Source organism: Astatotilapia calliptera, chromosome 10, assembly GCF_964374335.1.
Source record: "Astatotilapia calliptera chromosome 10, fAstCal68.1, whole genome shotgun sequence".
In the NCBI taxonomy this organism is placed as follows: domain Eukaryota; kingdom Metazoa; phylum Chordata; class Actinopteri; order Cichliformes; family Cichlidae; genus Astatotilapia; species Astatotilapia calliptera.
In genome coordinates, this window is record NC_137431.1 from 29082679 (window position 1) to 29099670 (window position 16992).

Sequence of the window (16992 nt, forward strand, 5' to 3'; positions counted from 1 at the left end):
ACTCAGGTCAGATAATACAGACAACTGATATACCTGCAGTCTTCCCTGCTGTCAATTGCTGTCCATTTTCTGCAGGCTGGAGTGGAGCGTGGGCATTGTGGAAGAAAAAGCCCAGCAAGGAAGACAGGGACCAAGGGAAAGGTAGGGTGTGCACTAATGTGTTTTCTGTGTTTAAGTTCTAATTTAAATCAGATCATTCATCTATAGATCATTCATTATAGCACCTGTGTGGGCTAGCATCAAGTTCAAAGAATGGAAGAGTGGGGTGAGAGGAGAGCAATGCACTTTAAAAAAAAAAAAAAGATTTTAGCCACAGACTGTATATATAAGATGGATGTAGGTTTCCAGGTCTGAAAAGTAAAGCCAGTGAGGAAGTGCATTCTTTGAAATGGCCAGTAGGAGGCTCCCGTTGCAAAAAGAAGTCCATTTCTTATAGAAATCAGTGAGAAAACTGCCTTTGTTTTATAACTTTATAAACACTTATTAGTGTCAGTAATGTTGATCCACCTAAATAGCAGCTCATGATGAGGTTTTCCCTACACTGGCTCAGATTAGGTGGGAACACTTGAGCCTTGGGCTTATATCTTTCTTTTGTGTAGCTTAAGTCTCTCATGTGACCAGCAGCTAATGGCTCGTGATGAGCTGATAACAAACATTAGATGTAACCTGAAGACTGTACATAAAAGATGGAGATATTTGGCTTTGAACGGAATGCGTGCACCCTTCTGATGTCACAGCGGATGTTAGCTTTGTGCGCTACGTCATGTGTACAGCCTACGACACTGTGACCATTTGACAACCTGTAGGCTTTGGCACCTTTGAGCTGCCTACACGTGTAAGCCTGTAAAATCTTGCCATTTTTCCCTTCTCCGTATATTCTCCACAAAAGTGGGAATTTTCAGAGGAAATCTTCCAGTACTGCTACTCAAAATGGCACGTTTTGGTGTTTTGTTGTGGTCTGTAACCTTTTACTCTCTACATAGAGATTTAGGTGTTGGGCTATCTGTACTAGACTGACTTTCCTGACATCAGAAATTAGTTATAGAAATGTGAAGCTAGAAGTAAGAATCCAAAGTGACTACATTTCATGCTCTGGGGGGCATAAATGTACAGGCATATTTCACAGAATCTGTCCTAACTTTCCTTCTTACAAAGAAGTAAAGAAAGAAAGTTTTACTTTTGAGAAAAGGGCCGAAACATCCCAAATTGTCTTCTCTGAAGACATTTTCTGAGATAGCAGATCATAAAGGATCATGGAGTTACAAAAACCATTATGACTCATAGTCTAGGATTATAATGATCTTCAGAGTTGCTGGAATAAATGTTCATTTTCAAATGCAAACTAACACCGATCTTTATTTTTTAAAATATATATTTATTAACCCTCAGAGTGTGTCACACCCCAGAGAGGGTTTGAAAATCGTCTTTTCACCAGTGGAAAACAAACCCCTGCTGGAGCGCTGTCGTAATGATGCAACAAAGACTGTTGATGAAAATCTCGATAGCATCACTGCTGCTGTTTGCGCTTGGCGGGTCATTGCAGGCACACGACTGACGTCTTTCACTTCTGGTCTGCACGATGTTTGTTTTTCAGATTACACGCAGCAGTGCCAGCGGTGCAAAAATAAAAGCTAGTGATTCTAGAAGCTACTGATTCATAGGAAGTACTTAGTTTTTCACACATAAGAAGTTATAGTCATAACACATTGTTCCCTTTCAGTCTGGTCATTCTGTACAGCTCCTGCAGTAAGAGACATTTACACGCTCCCCATAGAGCAGCGTGGCAGACCCAGGAGAAAGGATCGAATTAACCACTGAAGGAGCCGTCGTGTCCAGCAGACTGAACCAAACAAAAGCATGCAGTGATGACCAACTACATGCATCATGAATATCCCTCACAGGAACCCCTTTATAAGGGGTCCATGAGATTACCATTCCCCTCGAGGAATATGCTCTGAAACCCTGAAGCAAAGAAAAACTGTTGGTGCTCTATGCTAACTGGTGACCTGCAGCAATGATTCTCGCCACTCACAGAAAGAGGGCACAAGCGTGCCACCGAGGTGAGCAGGCAGTCAGCTAACTTGTAGCACTGTAGGTGAGGCACCGTTAACCTCCCATGTGTCTGTGGAGAAAGACATCACCTGCCTGATCTGGTTTATGTGACCTGCAGACTGATGATTTGCAATTGTTTGAATGTAGATATTTTGTATTGATTTGCACAAGGAAATATGTACAGTCACACAGCTTGTTGGAAGCACTCTTATTGGAGCAGAACAATGACAAATGGCATGAAAGTCTGTTTGTCGTCAGAGCCTTTAATGCACCCAGACTTAACAGTTGCAATGAAGGAGCATTTGTGTATGCTGAACAAAACGTAGGTGGATTAAGGCTTCTTCTTTCTAGGCATCTGGTCTCTGTGAAGGCCTGTAGCTGGACTCTGGTCCTGGTCAGCTAGTGTAGAACTTGACTTGGAGGCTCTCATCTCAATGACTGGAGCACACACCGCCAGAGATGGCACTGCTAGGTCCAGTTGGCTGCCTGGGGGAACCAACCAGTGACTAATTCTCTGCCAGGCACATCATCTGGTACATCTGCAGCCCAGTGACCGAGCTCATTGCATCTGCAGTTATCTGCCTGAGCCCTTTATCTCCAGCTAAGTTGCTTAAAATCTGCGGTGCTTGTCGGAAGTGCTGAGTGGCCATCTACTCCATGGTTGTGGAATGGCTCCACAGGCGGTGGGTTGTCTAAGCCAGCCTCCACTGTACTGTCTATGTGCTGTACAGTGACATGGATAGACAGTGGTTTTGCTACATGAAGCCGTTAGCTCAAAGACCAAATCGGGGAAGATGGGCAGGTGGTTTTTGACCATTCTTCAACCTTTGTCGAAACTGGGATGCTAAACTTGGAGAGGAGTGTGTAATGCTGTGCAAAAGCCATCTTTGCCAGCATGGGGACATGTCGCATGTGCTTTGGGCTTAGTCAGCGCTCTCCTAGTGTGGATAATCCCATAGTTGTGGCAGCCCTCATGCTGGTCCTTATCATGCAAAGAAACTGCACCCCTGAGAGTTGAACACGCAATTTTATCTTCATTTTAGTACTCATTAAAATGCAAAGCAAAATAAATAAATACTGCAATGAAGACAAAATTTGTCCCCTCTTGGCATTAGCTACCACCACTCAGTGACTAATGCTAACAGGGCAGTTAAGTTGGCAGATAAAAGAGTCAACTGCCACCAGCCAGCCTGACTCAGAGGTGAAGAGTGCAAGACCTGGGGGATGACTCAGCATGTCATCACGGATCTTTAGCATCGTCAAGTGGGGATGTGATATCCACTAATTTAATTCATCCATGGCTGCTACACTTCATACATTTTTGTGTTAAAAAAATGTGTCTCATTCACAGCTAAACTGGAGCTCTGAAGGCAAGATTGGGAGGCGACATCACTAGTTTATTGCTTCGAGTACACAGCCCCTCTGTCGGTAAGTAAATACAGTAAAATGACACATGGGTGAAAAGTGAACACGCAAGCAGCTCAAAAAACAGCTAGTTTATTTTTTTTTTCATTTATTCCCCTCCCCACAAAAGAAGCTTCAAAATGAAAGGCTTTCTCTTTGAAATGCAATCAGAAGAAATAACACCTTCCTCATGTTTTAACACTGATAAATACAGATTATCTACTAATCAAATGTGATCAGAGGAGAAGCTGCAGATAGGTGGAAGGTGGTGTGAAGAGAAGAAAACAAAAAGGAAGAAAAACATCATCACCAACGGTTAATACCAACAGAAATCGTTCCATGTGGACAAGATCTAGCTAAAGAAAAGAGCCCTCTCTGGGTTCACATCAGTACAGCAGGTCTGTGGGGGTGGGACCTGCATTAAAGTGCAGACTGGAGTAGGAGAGGGGCAGCTTCAAGACCAAAATGGACACCAGGGCTCGGAGTGTAACCTTCCTTCCCCTGTGTGAACCGTAGCTTATGTTAGCACACTTGCACTGACATTATTCTAGCTCATGGAAGTGGCTCAGTAATTTATTACTAGTGTCGATGCAAATCTTTTCAGCGTTTCTCACTCCAATGCACACTGTGAGCAACACGGTCACTGGAAAGTGTCGGCGTAATTGCTCTCAAACATGAGAGTTTTTGGCAGTACAAGGTTGGAAAACGGGTCATGCTGTTGGTACGATTGCCATCAAAAGCAACTATTTAGTAGTGAACGGTTTCTTTAAATGAGACAGATGCTCGTGGAGGAACTTCTGTTATTTTTACCGTGTTCAGTGTTGTTGGTACGCGCTTATTTGAAGTATTGACAGGGTGGAGCTAGCCGCTCCCTCCTGTCCCCCCGCAGCCTCTACTTTCATACTTTTGAACACAGACCTGCATTGTAAAGTTAATGCGATGTGGTGGGATCACGAATCCACCTCAAAAGATTATCTTCGGGGTTTCGTTTTTTTTTTTTTTTTTTTTTTTAATCCATCAATCGAATCAATATCAGTTGGAGTTTCAGATATATTTCTGGGTACGAGGAAGATTGTAAAGGTAATTTGAAATTTTATGTGCCTGGTATAGATCTGCACTGAGTATTTTACTAAAGCTGGGCATACACTGTGCGATTTCTTTCAGTCGCGTTATTCAGCTTGCGCTCAAACTGTGTGACTGAATCGCAGAGGTTAGAAATTCATAGGTCAGGATGCTCTGACGTGACCTTTAGCTTGGTAACATGAAGTGAGGTGTTAATCGCTTCTCAGGTATACTACACAATCCACGACACAGGATTAAGGCTAAACTCAGGCCGATCCCCAAGACGGTCGCACGAGTGAAAAATAGTCTCAAAATGGGCCAAAAATCACAGTGTATGCCCAGCTTTACACTTTTTAATGGCTATTTTTTGCATTTTTAAATTTGTATTCTTATTTTTTTTTAATACAAACTAAACCAATTAAAATCAGTTTCTTCACGTCCACTGATTAATACTCACTCAGTTTGAAAGATGAGGAGGATAAGTGGAAGAGAATGGCTGGATGGAGTTTTTAATCAACACTTTTCGACCCTCCATAAAAAAAGGAAAACCCAGATTGATTTCAGTGTGCAATTTTTATGTTTTAAATTAGATTAACTGACACAATATGAACAAAGAGAAATAACAATTTAGAGCTAATTTAAAACCCTCACAAGACGGTACAGACTTAAATTTAATTTTGTGGCAAACTGACCCTAAATTTGGCACATAGTGGTTAGTGTGGGAGTGGTTGTAATGCTCACGTGATAGTGTTTCAGAGGTCTAATGAGCACCATGTTGACCATTTCAGGTAACAAACAGTGTGCAGAAGAGGCTGATGGGAATGGCTCAGAGACGTTTTGAACTGATTGTGACACTGTGGGAGAAGTTATTAAGAATACGTCAACTGGGAACTTTCTATATCCTATCCAAAATCAAATAAATCAACAACCTCTCGCAAAAATGACGCCTATCAGCCAAATCGCTGAAAATAATCAAATCTACGGATCCTGATTGGCCCGTCGATCATATTGCTCACAGTGTGCATGGATGTAACTTATTAAATGCACAAAAAAAATGATTCACTTCACGTTTCGCCAGACTGATTTTAAGTCTGGGGGACTTCAATAGTCAGATCGATGATTAAAACACGTTCAACGATGACTAAAAAGCAAAAACAAGCGCCAACGCTGGCTGTCTCCTTCAATTGCACATGTGCAGTATTTTAGACAAAGGCATCGGTTTAGGCATTCATACATGTTGGCACTGAGAAAAATGACCTGTGGAAAAACAAAGCAAACAAAAAAGGAGAATTTGATAACTATATATAATAATTATTTTGCTTTGAGAGTACATTCGTCATCTTTCCATGAGAGGAATTATGTAACTAATACAGTAGGGTGCTCAGGAGGGTCAGGGAGTGGGAAGAAGCAGCTTTAGAGAAGAAAAGAGACAGTTTGGTAAACTAATGCAAAAACTACCAGAGCGTGGAGGTGGAGGGGACTTGGGCACGAAGGAAGGCAAAGAGTAGTTGGGGGGGTAAAGAAAATGGTTGAGTAACAAAGGCTTCCCTAACACACTGTCACCCTCCTCTCTCCCTCCGTCCTTCCTTTCAGAGTTGACCCACAGTAGTCCGCTAGCAAGCTCTTGGCACTTTTTGGACATGATAAACTTTTTAAACAAAATGACTTTGGAGATGGTAGTCGTCATCGCTTTCTCCAGCTTCCTTCACTGTGCAGCACTCTCAGTCCGCAGTGCGCCAATGACACTTTGGATGTTTTCTTCAGGAACCTGAAGAAGACGCAAAGTAACTGATTAGAACTTTCTGATTGTATTTTCATTTGTTTTTGATGGCCCCAAAAACATCTGAAAAAGCTGAAACAGTTTCTCTCCAGCTGCTTAGAGCCTATGCTGATGCCATAAACTGTATATAAAAGATGGACGTAGTTGCTAAGATCAGTGCCTAGTGTCTTCTTAAAGCCTCGAGTTGAAGGTTTTCTGGAAGTGAAAAGCAAGAACTAAAAATCTTGACTTGAAACTAGTGAATTAAGTCAATAAGAAAGAGTTTACTGGAGTCACAAAGCCATTTTCCCAAAGACTTCTATACAAATTAGACAAGCGACCCCCTGTTGGCCACTGGAAAGAATGCAAGTTTAAAGACACCTTTGCACTAGCTTCACTCTACAGACCCAGATGTGCTATGCATGTCCATCTTTTATATACAGTCTATCATGGTGTCATGAACTGGTTAGACTAACCAAACAGCCCAACAATTACAAAAAAGTTGATTACAAACCAAACATATGCAGTAGAAACTGTTTCTTACCAGGGCGTGGTCAAACTTGAAGGTGCTAATGTAGTAAGCTGGAATGTCAGCCGTCGCCAGCGGTTCTGATATCTGAGCCACGATGCCGCACTCATCTGCAGACCATTAAAAACACACTCTTTAACCTCTCAACAGGCCCCACAACCACTCTACAACTCATTAAAGCATGTTGATAAATACAATACACATTAATCATGATAACACTTATTATCCTGATTAGAGCAGCCAGGTCTGAGGTCTTCTTGTGAAATTCTGGCTTTTTTTTTTGTCTGCTAAGGCTTCACTTAGCCTGATTATTGATGCTCAGGTAAGCTGTTATATGAAGGTAGTTATCAACTAACATAAGCCTCTAACCAAACAGAAAAATGAGAAGGTCTACCGACTTTACAAAGGAAAACTATAAAACAACACAGCTGCTGCAGATTTGTCTCAGCAGTCTGAGTGTGTCTGGGAGGAAAACTATAGGATTACACCCACATATTTGGTCAGCAATAATAAAATTTCATTTATTTGAAGCCAGGAAGGAAAGCCGACAAAAATACAAATAACTGTAAGTTCACAGACTTCTCAGTATCGCAGCATTATGCACGGGGGGAATCTGACAGATTATTACTACTCCATGAAATTTCAGGTGTGTGTAAGACAGGTGCAGTTTTGTACTTTCACCTGCTGCCCTGGTGTTTAATGGTCTCACAGCAAAAAAGAAATGAATACAAAAAATATAATTTAAACATAGGTTTAACCTACAAGTACAAATAGGTGTCTTGTTTTAGGATCATACATTAAAGGCAACAGGAAAAAGTTCCTGGAAATAGTCTTTTTTTATTGTCTGTTTAGGGTTAGATAAAGACTTTAGATCTTCCAGGAACAGTGACACAGTTTTCAGTGGTGGTTTCATACCTGTTAATCTTTTATCTCAGGTATAACCTGCAGTTAGTATGGCAATCTACCCTGGTAAAAAGTGAACCACCTTTTTAATGCTAAAGACTGTTAACTACACACTGGGATGGTTGTCAAACCAGTTCTGACAACGCTGATCTTGATACTTGAACATGTGCTTTGTTGGCATCAATCTGTAGTAGCATGTGGCCTGCTTCTATCCATTACTACAGCAACAAAAATACTCACCAAATCCTAAAGGTTGCCCTCCAATTCGAACCATTTTCCAAAGCTCACCAGAGGCACTGGTAAAAAGTACATTGTTTGGAAACCTGGAAGAAGAAAAAAAAACAGAACAATTATATTAGTTTCAGTATTTATTAAAATACAATTGTACCACATAAAGGCTGGTTAAGTTACTCACTTATGCAACACAAGTGTGGTCATACAATTTCTATATTTCTGAATTGTTACCAATAATAAGACATAAACACAGTATTAAATCATTCAGTTCCAGTATTTCATTAACTCTTTGGCTTTATTTGACCTTTTTTTGCTTTACTTAACAAATTATGACACCAGGCATGGTTAGCAGATAAAGGTGCATCAGAAGAAGCCACTAGCCACTCAGCACAGTGCAAAAACAGCTAAAGTCTGTTTCTGCTGTGCACCCCGCTGCACTGAAGAAAAGAGCCATTGTAAGGCAGAGTAATTTGGGTGACCCATCCCTTTAAGGCAACACATTCGGTCTTACATAAAACGTAGGGACATTGCTGACCTACATGCTGCAGAAACAAAATCTAAACTTAACAATTCAAGTTCACTCCAGTTGTTATTTTACTTCCACATGGATTGAAGAGGTTACTAACCAATATAATGCGGACCTTTTTTTATTCATTGGCAGCCTTTGATCAGATGCTAACACAGGAGAAACCATGTGGGACCTGCAGCTGCTCAAGTTCCTTGATGGCCCTCCTGCTTAATTAGTGTACACTGTTAGAAACTAAGGGAGTAGATGAGTCAGACTGAAACCCACTGTGACTTATGTGCAATACACCCGATAGCTCTGCTTATTGCCTAGCAACAAACTAATCACCACCTCAAACAACAATCAGAAACGCACTCCCCTGCATGAATACAAGCTGTCCTTTTAGTGGGGATTAACAGACAACAAAACCTTGAAAGAACAAGTGTAGTTAATTACACAACAGCAGTGCACATGAAATGTTGAGTGGTGGGTGTTTTTCTTCTACCTTTGTGTGGTCTGTTCATCCATGACCAGAGAGATGTAGCCCTCGATCAGGGAGAAGGAGAAGAAGCGGATGTGGTTTGAGTCTTCACTGGATGCTCCAGACTCTTTTTGCCTGGCAAAGACAAAAACAATACAGTTTTTGATTGGACCTGTGACACTTTGATTAATTTCTCTCTGTGTTGCCTAACAGCTTGAGTAGGTAGACTGGTTTCTGTTTGAAGAACTCAGGGTTTTCCATTTAAAAAAAAGGAAGATTTTGAAGTCCGTGCCTGTGTGCAATGTTGTCCTTGGGTTCCCTAACAATGCTAACAGTGAGAGTTGATGAGGTCATAGAACTGCTATCTGTTAAACAATGTACACACTGGAAGCGATTCGCTCGAATGTGTCCATCAGAGACCATAGAAAGTGGAAGACATTTGACATCTTCAAGCAACTACAGCTAGAGACATTAAGTGGGCGGGGCCTGTGATAAAGGCCCTTCAGTCGAGCGGCGAAAAATCACTAAATGTCCAAAGTGTGGAATATCCAATCTGGGTCAGTGAGGAGTTGCTGCCCCAAGTATGGGAATCTGAGTACCTCTCGATCTTGTTTCTAAGGAGGAAAACAAATCCTATATTTTCTTGCTTTTTTAAAAAAACTTTATGGCATATTCCATTTGAAATCGGAAGCTAGAATTTCAATTTGATTGCCCTGTCAAGCTGGACTTTCAACTCAGAGAAGCCACACCAACACTGATTTAATAATCAGAGATGGTGGCAGTGCAACAACGTGGACTGGGACTTCCTTTTTTCCCCCCTTTAGTTTATAGAGCTATTTCACAGCAGGTGTTTTGACTGTCAAAAGCCAGAAAATAAGAAAATGCCCATTGAAAAAGTGCTGTAATTTACATTTCTAAAGTATCCTAGTGAGCCATTTCAGTGAACGAACACAAAACACCTTGAAAGGCCTTAAAATTGCCTCATTTAAGTGGAATAAAGCAGTCATTGTTAATGCCTGCTTTGACAGGACCAAAAAGGTCTCTAATTAAAGTATTACTGCACACAACATATATGTATAAAAAACAACCCTCAAATTATGCAGACTAACACACAATGGATGGAATCATTTTACACTATTCTCTCATTATTGTGTGGGGTTAGTCTTACGCTCTGGTGCTGCACTTACACGAAGATGATTAATGTGTGAAAAATATAAAAGATGAAAGAAGGGTTCAAATTGATGCATCACAGGTCAACACATTCTGACACTGAGCCTCATGTGTGGGCTGAGCTCCAGAACATTTTCTCAAAATGCCACCATTTAGCATCTCCTAATTTTTCCTTCCTTGTCTAGGAAATGAAAGTGAAAATAGTCTTCTATTCTCGAGAAAATAAGCTTTCCTGAATTTTACCCTTTTATATAATTCAAGGCAGTAAAGATAATTTTTCAGACTTGACAAGGCTCCAGCAGAAGACATCAGATAACTTTAGATTAACTTAGATAATTAGATAACAAAAAACTGAATACTACTTTCCACTGTGGCCAAACTTCTCTTAATGAGCTAAATTTCTGTTTTATCCCTTTTAAGTAACATCCTACATTTGATTAATAGACTATAAAGAGATGCTGTCCTAATGTTCTCAGTGATTGAGTGGAATCCTGGCAACATGCAAAACATGCAAAAGGCCTTCAGGGCCTTAATGAAGTAATAAAATGTTTTACCCTCCAGAGTAAAACATGACGTCCATGAGCAGAGTGGCCACAGAGGGCAGTGTGTCTGGGTCCAGGCTGGTCACACAGAACATGTTGCTGGGACTGGATAAGGGGTGAATGATAGGACGGGGCACTGAAAAAGATAATACATGATAATACATAAAAGACTACATGGCAATACATTTTCTGATCATCCTTTTTCCATTCATCTGAGCTTAGACTTCCCTTGTCTGTGCTGGGTGAAAAAGTGAGCTTGAAAACTGCATTTGCCAACATTAAGAAGGAGCTTTCAAGCTCAGCTTGTACACCAACAGGAACAAAACACAAATTGTATGAACAGCAATAAAGACTGTGTGCTGTATAATTGAAAGCACCACAGTGCACTTAAGTGGAGCTTTAGTGGAGATTATCCAACAGCCGTTTCTACAATCATAAATAAACCTTTAAACATTAAGGTTAATTAGACACAATTTGATGTATATGTTTGCACATTTTATATTTAAACAATGCTGAAAAAGTTTACGCATTTATTTATATATAAACTTAAAATGTAAGCATCTCACCCGTAATAAAAACAAATCCACAACAAATGTATTATTATTTCAGGGCTGAGAAACAAGCATAATTACATTTTAATCCCATTTTATAGATTTTATATCCCATTTCCTGTAGTGGAAACATTTAAATTTTCTTTTAATCCAGGACTAGTCTTAAAGGGGGCCAGATTATATTATATACATGCTGTTCCAGTCGTTGATGCTCATATTAAATACTGTAAATGTGGGCCACAAGGACAGGCTTCAGCGTGCAGTAAACACTTAACCACTGAGCCACTGAGAGCGGATGTTAATATGGTGATCTGTGGGTGTGAGCACAGAAGCCCCACCCACCTGCTGTTTTAACATTCTGTGCACGAGGGGCAGCCAATCGAAAGAAAGTGGTCTCAAAGGGAGAAAGAACGGAGTCATAATGGCTTGAATGAACTGAGGTTGTACTATATAAGGTTTGTTTTAAAGAGATACTTTAATAGATTCCAAGAAAAAAAAATGGAGCTGGAAATTAACATAATGGGTCCACTTTAATGTCTGTGAAACAGCACAAATTAATATGCAGAGATTATTACGTTGAAGAAACAAGTCTGAAAACATTTTGTAAGTGCTTTGCAAAACCCATTTCCGATTACAGAGATCTCAGTATCAATACACTATCGTCCAATCGCATTGCAGATTGCATTTGTGCAGATGTAATCTCAAAACCACACAGTGGCGACAATTTGGCTTTTTAAAAATGGATCCGTGTTAATAAACAATGACCAGTAACCTGGACGTCTTGGCCCAAGTATTGGCCATGGATCCCCTCAAGTTGGCAGAAATATTGAAATGTCAGTCCACATTAAAGGCTGTTAAAGGCAGGGTGAAAGCATTAAGCTTTTCTCTAGACAGAAATATTGAATTATTTTGTTAACTCTTACCTAGTTTTGGTTTCACAAAGCCATTGGTCACCCCCAGATTGTGAGCAGCAACAGTCTCCCCGTTGACCACTCGAAACAAAGTGAATTCGGAAGACAGAGTGTGCATGACCATCGGGAGGTCTCGCTCTCGAACCTGGGGACGGCAACATGAACGAGTTCAGAGGTCAAGAGTAAATGCTGAATATGTAACAGGAAAGAAATGTCGATGAATTTTCAGAGAAATCGTTTGATGGGAAATCCCACTCTTATTCTCCTAGCCCGAGCTTTTTTCCAATGAAATGCTTTCATTTATTTTCAGTGTGCCCACTCTCTTGCTTGCCTAATCTACATTTGCTTTTAATGACTTCCTACAAAATGGCTTTTGATAATGAGCAGAAAATGGGATTGGGCTGTTCATATTCAGCCAGATTTATATGTTCTGAGGAGGAGCAGAGAAGACAGTAAAGCTGCATTCTTTGCTTTAAACACAGCCTTTAGTTCTGAGTATTAGCATGGGCGGACAAAATGGAACATGGATCTTTGCCTCTTATGCCAACCATGCCGTCCTGCATCATTAGGGCTGAGCAATATGTCAAAGCAGGTTTATTTGTTGAGCTCTTTTCATACACGAAGGTAAACATGTGCAACATAAAGAAAAGGAGCATACAACGGTTAGAAGTGGAAAACAAAGCAAATTGAAACGCAAACAGACCAAGAAAGACATGAAAAGCGAGAACTGGCCATGAGCCAATGCATTTAAGATGATTATTGTTACAGTCTAATCAGATCATCATGATATGACTCACTCAAATGCATTTTGCATTTTTTGGTCCTTGTGTAATTGCATTAAGAGCGGGGTTCACGAGCATGTGGCTTTGATATGTATTGTGGAGAATTGGAAGATTAAGTTGAAAGGGTCAAGAAGACCTCGGGGAGCCAGAACTTTTCACAGCAAATTTCAAGGAAATTAGTTTTCCAGATTTCTTAGAAACTAATTGCTGACAGCAGGGGTAGAGAAAAAGCCACCAAAATTATTATGGTAATGAAGCAATTAATATTTATATTTCTTTAACTTTGCTGTCTCTAATTAAAACTAAGCTGATCTCTGTTTAAGGTGGGAAGGGTGGCAGCACGAATTTAATTGGCGTATTAGCTGTCGCTCTTGTAATTGTTGCTCCTGAGAAGCTGGTGTGTGTGGCAGATCTGAGCAGACTGACTCAGTCAGGATGCTTGTTGCTCTGTTGAAATGAGTGTATTCAACATTTGGGTCAGGCTTTACCGCTTTATGTAACACAAAAGATCATAGCAGTGAAAAAATAAAACATCTTAAGCTGGTTTGTCTTTTGGCCTGCTGAGGGATTCAGTAATGCAATGAAACACAGAGTGAAATGAAGGTAGGAGATGGCTTGTGGGTGTGGATGACAAGGTCAGTGTTGGACGTTTTCTTTACCTCTTTTCATCTTATATACCAACAATTAGGACAGTGGGAAGGAGCCTGTGTCGAGACAGGAAGCATGCCCCGAGTATGATACCTTAAATTCCAGCAAGAGGCTGATCTGCTGATCCCCTTTATGTAACAGATTATCAACATCAGCACAGGTTTTTTGTTTTTTTTCCCATTTTCATGAACATGCTGAAGCTGGTCAGCAGGCCTTGTTTTTCCATTAATGCAAGGCAATAAAAAAAGAAAGGAAAAAAGACTCCCTGTAGCCAAAAAGGCATGAGAAAGGATTTCATCCTAAATCAAAAGAAGTGGGGCCGTGCAAGGTACACTATATCCAAGGTTATTGCTTTTTCATATCAGGCACTGTAGATGTAAACAACTGTGCTGCCAGGAGTTGCATAAAAGACAAATAATGCAACACACCGAGCATGCTAAGAAGCAGATCAACTGTTGGCTCATAACACACAATCATCTTTACTAAACAGAACTGAAAAAGAAACTGCACTTTCAGTTCACTCTGACAGACGGGGGAGGGGGGCTGTGTGAGGTCAAGTGCTGTCATGATACCTGAAGCACAGTCTGGATTCATATCAATTAAAATGCATCCCAGTGGTTCCCACTGAGCATGCAAATAAGCAGCGGAGAGGCGGCTCTCACTGCAGCAGTTGCTAGTGCTGTTTTTCTACTTATCGCCATTAAAATACCTGTGAGATCAGAGGATGGTACTACAAACAGTTTACTTCTGATTTAGCTCAGCATGTGATGGAGTGATGGCCTGTTCAGTGTATACAGCTGTGTATTGCCTCTCATCCAACAACTATATACAAAAGATGGGCTACCATGATGTCATGGGTTTGTAAAGTCCCACTTTAAAGTCTCAACTTGGACTTGGCATCACCATCTTGGTTCTTGATTTCTGTTCAATTTTATTTATTAGGCGCCAAGTCACAGCAAAACTCTGCTCAAGGCGCTTTAAAATGTAAGGTAAACCTCTACACTACTGCAGAGAGAACCAGACCACCCTCTATTAACAGTCACTTGTTGACAGTGGGAAGAAAAAACTCCCTTTTAACAGGAAGAAACCTCCGGAAGAATCAGGCTCAGGAAGGGGAGGCTGCTGCAACCAGTGGGGAGTGAGGGGGAGGGAGACAGGACAAAAGATAGTGTGGAAGAATGAAGGGAAGATCTAATTGTGAAACTGACAGAAGCCTCACCCCAAAAACATATTGTCTATTGTACTCTACATGAAACCATAGTGCAAAACTAGTTTCGAGGTCATAAATTGTTGTGCAAAACGCCCCCTGCTGGTTATTAGAAAGGATATTTAAGGGGCTTCTGTGCCAACCTTTCTCAGAGACTACACCCATTTTTTAATCCTATGGTATTGGTTGATGTCAATTGGGATAACTCCAGCCCCTCGAGCCGTGTGTCGAGTCATTTTTTTGAGAGCATCACGTGGCTGTCGAGACCCACACCATTCACACACAGAACCTTGACATGAACAATATTCACACTCACCAGGATGAAGTCCGTCTGATACGTCGACAGCATGAAAACAGAAATGTTGTGGTCGGCCAGTGGTGCGATGACTGATTTAGCGATTTTGGTGACTCCTATGGGTTGTGAAGTGGATGTGTTGCTACCTCCTGACACCACGTTAAGGGCCACCCACGTGGCGTCGGCAACGCTGATGTGCTCCGACTGGGGCAGCTCTGGAAATGAAATCAGAAACAGTTGGGAGTGGAGCTGGTACAGTTGTTTGGCTGTCACAAAATTTAATGGTTAAGATTTGAGACAGATTGTTTCATAGAGGCAGCAACACAGATGGATGGATTTAATCTTTACCAACAACCTCTTTGGAATAAAAAGAAAACAAGCTGGGTATCAGTAGTTTTCATCTGCACTCATTTCTTTCTTTTTTTGATCTGTAATGTACTCACTTTTGCATAATAAATACAGTTTTATTTCTGACTGATTAGGAATATGATACTTTTAACAGCTTTGAGGTAAGGTCACAGAGCAAAAGCATTAAATATTAGACCAGCATTTCCCTTTCTGAGTCATTCGTGAGTCAGATTTGTGCCTTGATGACTCTCTTTGTCTTCTTGAGCCATTATAACTCTGAGCTTTAACATTTATCATTATCCTGTCACTGGTGCCTGTAGCTGTCTAATGACTTCAACACAGAGAAGCCACGGTTGTGTTTACACCAGTGACTGGGATAAAATAATGAACCCCGCAGGTAAGAACCACAGACTGTGTAAATAAGACGTCAATGCACTAAAGCATCCTCTATTTAACTCTGAATCTGCTCATAGTTGTTAAAGAAAACTTAAGACTACCACTATCTCGACACAAAGTGTTTAATGCAGTCATAGCACAAGTGAGAAGTAGGGTCATTTTCTCATGGAGAAAGAAGAGCTGGACTTCTTTCTAATGGCCATTAGGGGGCAACACATCTGGTAAAAAGAAGAGCTGGCTTTATTTTTTTAAACCCAGAATCAATATAAACCTTTTAGAAATACTTTATTAATCCCAAAGGAAATAAGGCTAATAAAGCATAACTTTTAGTTGCTAGGTGAGTTCCGATTCAAGTAAAAAAGAGAACAGGGCTCACCTGGCAATGATACTCCCATGAGTGAAATGTCCAATTACTGTGAGGGACTGTGTATAAAAATGGCTGCAATTTTTAAACTGTTATGTAATACTTTTGTTAAACCCCTCAAATAAAAGCTGAAAGTCTAGACTTAAACCGCATGTTGGTGGTTTGATTTAAAAGCTACTGTGACGGTGAAAAGAGGCAAAGTTACCAAAACTGCATCCATGTCCAAATATAATTTACAACATACAAAGTATGATCTACCCAAGACATGTGGACTGAACTGGGTTGTGCACTCATGGGCTAATTAGGGACTAATTGTCCATAATCAACATGCATAAGGTGCATATAGTATGCATCTTCTTGGGGGTTTCCAGTATGATTTAATTTCACAATGTAGTTCAGTTCAATATAAGAAAGACAATAACCCACAGAGCCAGCCACCAGTAGAAAATACCTGCACCAGTTACGCAACAAATAGCCTGTAGTCTCCAGGGTAACTAAGGAGGGTCACCCTGGAGAAGGGTGTGTAATGACACGGATTCACTCACTCAGCCAACACAGCGAGCAGCAGCTTGGCCTCACATCTATAATGACAAAGTGTGCTCAAACAGTGTCAGCTGAAGCCGCGCGGTGCTGGTGAGAATCATAGATTACACAATGCGACCTTCTCTTGCCGCCTGGTCTCTGGTTGCCACAGTGACTTCAAAGATTAGTATCCACAAAGCGAGGCTCACCTTTAAATCCTTCCTCGTCGACGATGATGGTATAGTCCTCTGGAGTCTCTGTCAAACTGAAAAACTTGCATCTAAATTGGAGGGAAAAGAAAAGGGAGAGCAGATCAAACAGTGGAGA

General features: G+C 40.8%; 1 protein-coding gene and 1 long non-coding RNA gene across 3 annotated transcripts in view; one reads left to right on the top strand and one right to left on the bottom strand.

Moving 5' to 3' along the window:
- LOC113030197 (uncharacterized) overlaps positions 1–16992 on the top strand; it is a 20282-nt gene continuing 3290 nt past the window's right edge. Inside the window, exons 1-2 of the long non-coding RNA XR_003273560.2 lie at positions 1–141; positions 3404–3480. This is a non-coding gene — a long non-coding RNA (uncharacterized LOC113030197). The remainder of the gene's footprint in view (positions 142–3403; positions 3481–16992) is intronic.
- castor2 (cytosolic arginine sensor for mTORC1 subunit 2) overlaps positions 5809–16992 on the bottom strand; it is a 25219-nt gene continuing 14035 nt past the window's right edge. For both annotated transcript variants that reach the window (XM_026181390.2, XM_026181389.2), the window contains exons 3-10: positions 16875–16945; positions 15057–15250; positions 12116–12248; positions 10654–10777; positions 8954–9064; positions 7950–8032; positions 6822–6916; positions 5809–6286 (exon numbers count right to left, since the gene is read on the bottom strand). In XM_026181390.2, the coding sequence (XP_026037175.1) occupies positions 6224–6286; positions 6822–6916; positions 7950–8032; positions 8954–9064; positions 10654–10777; positions 12116–12248; positions 15057–15250; positions 16875–16945 (874 nt within the window). In that variant the 3' untranslated portion in view covers positions 5809–6223. The remainder of the gene's footprint in view (positions 6287–6821; positions 6917–7949; positions 8033–8953; positions 9065–10653; positions 10778–12115; positions 12249–15056; positions 15251–16874; positions 16946–16992) is intronic.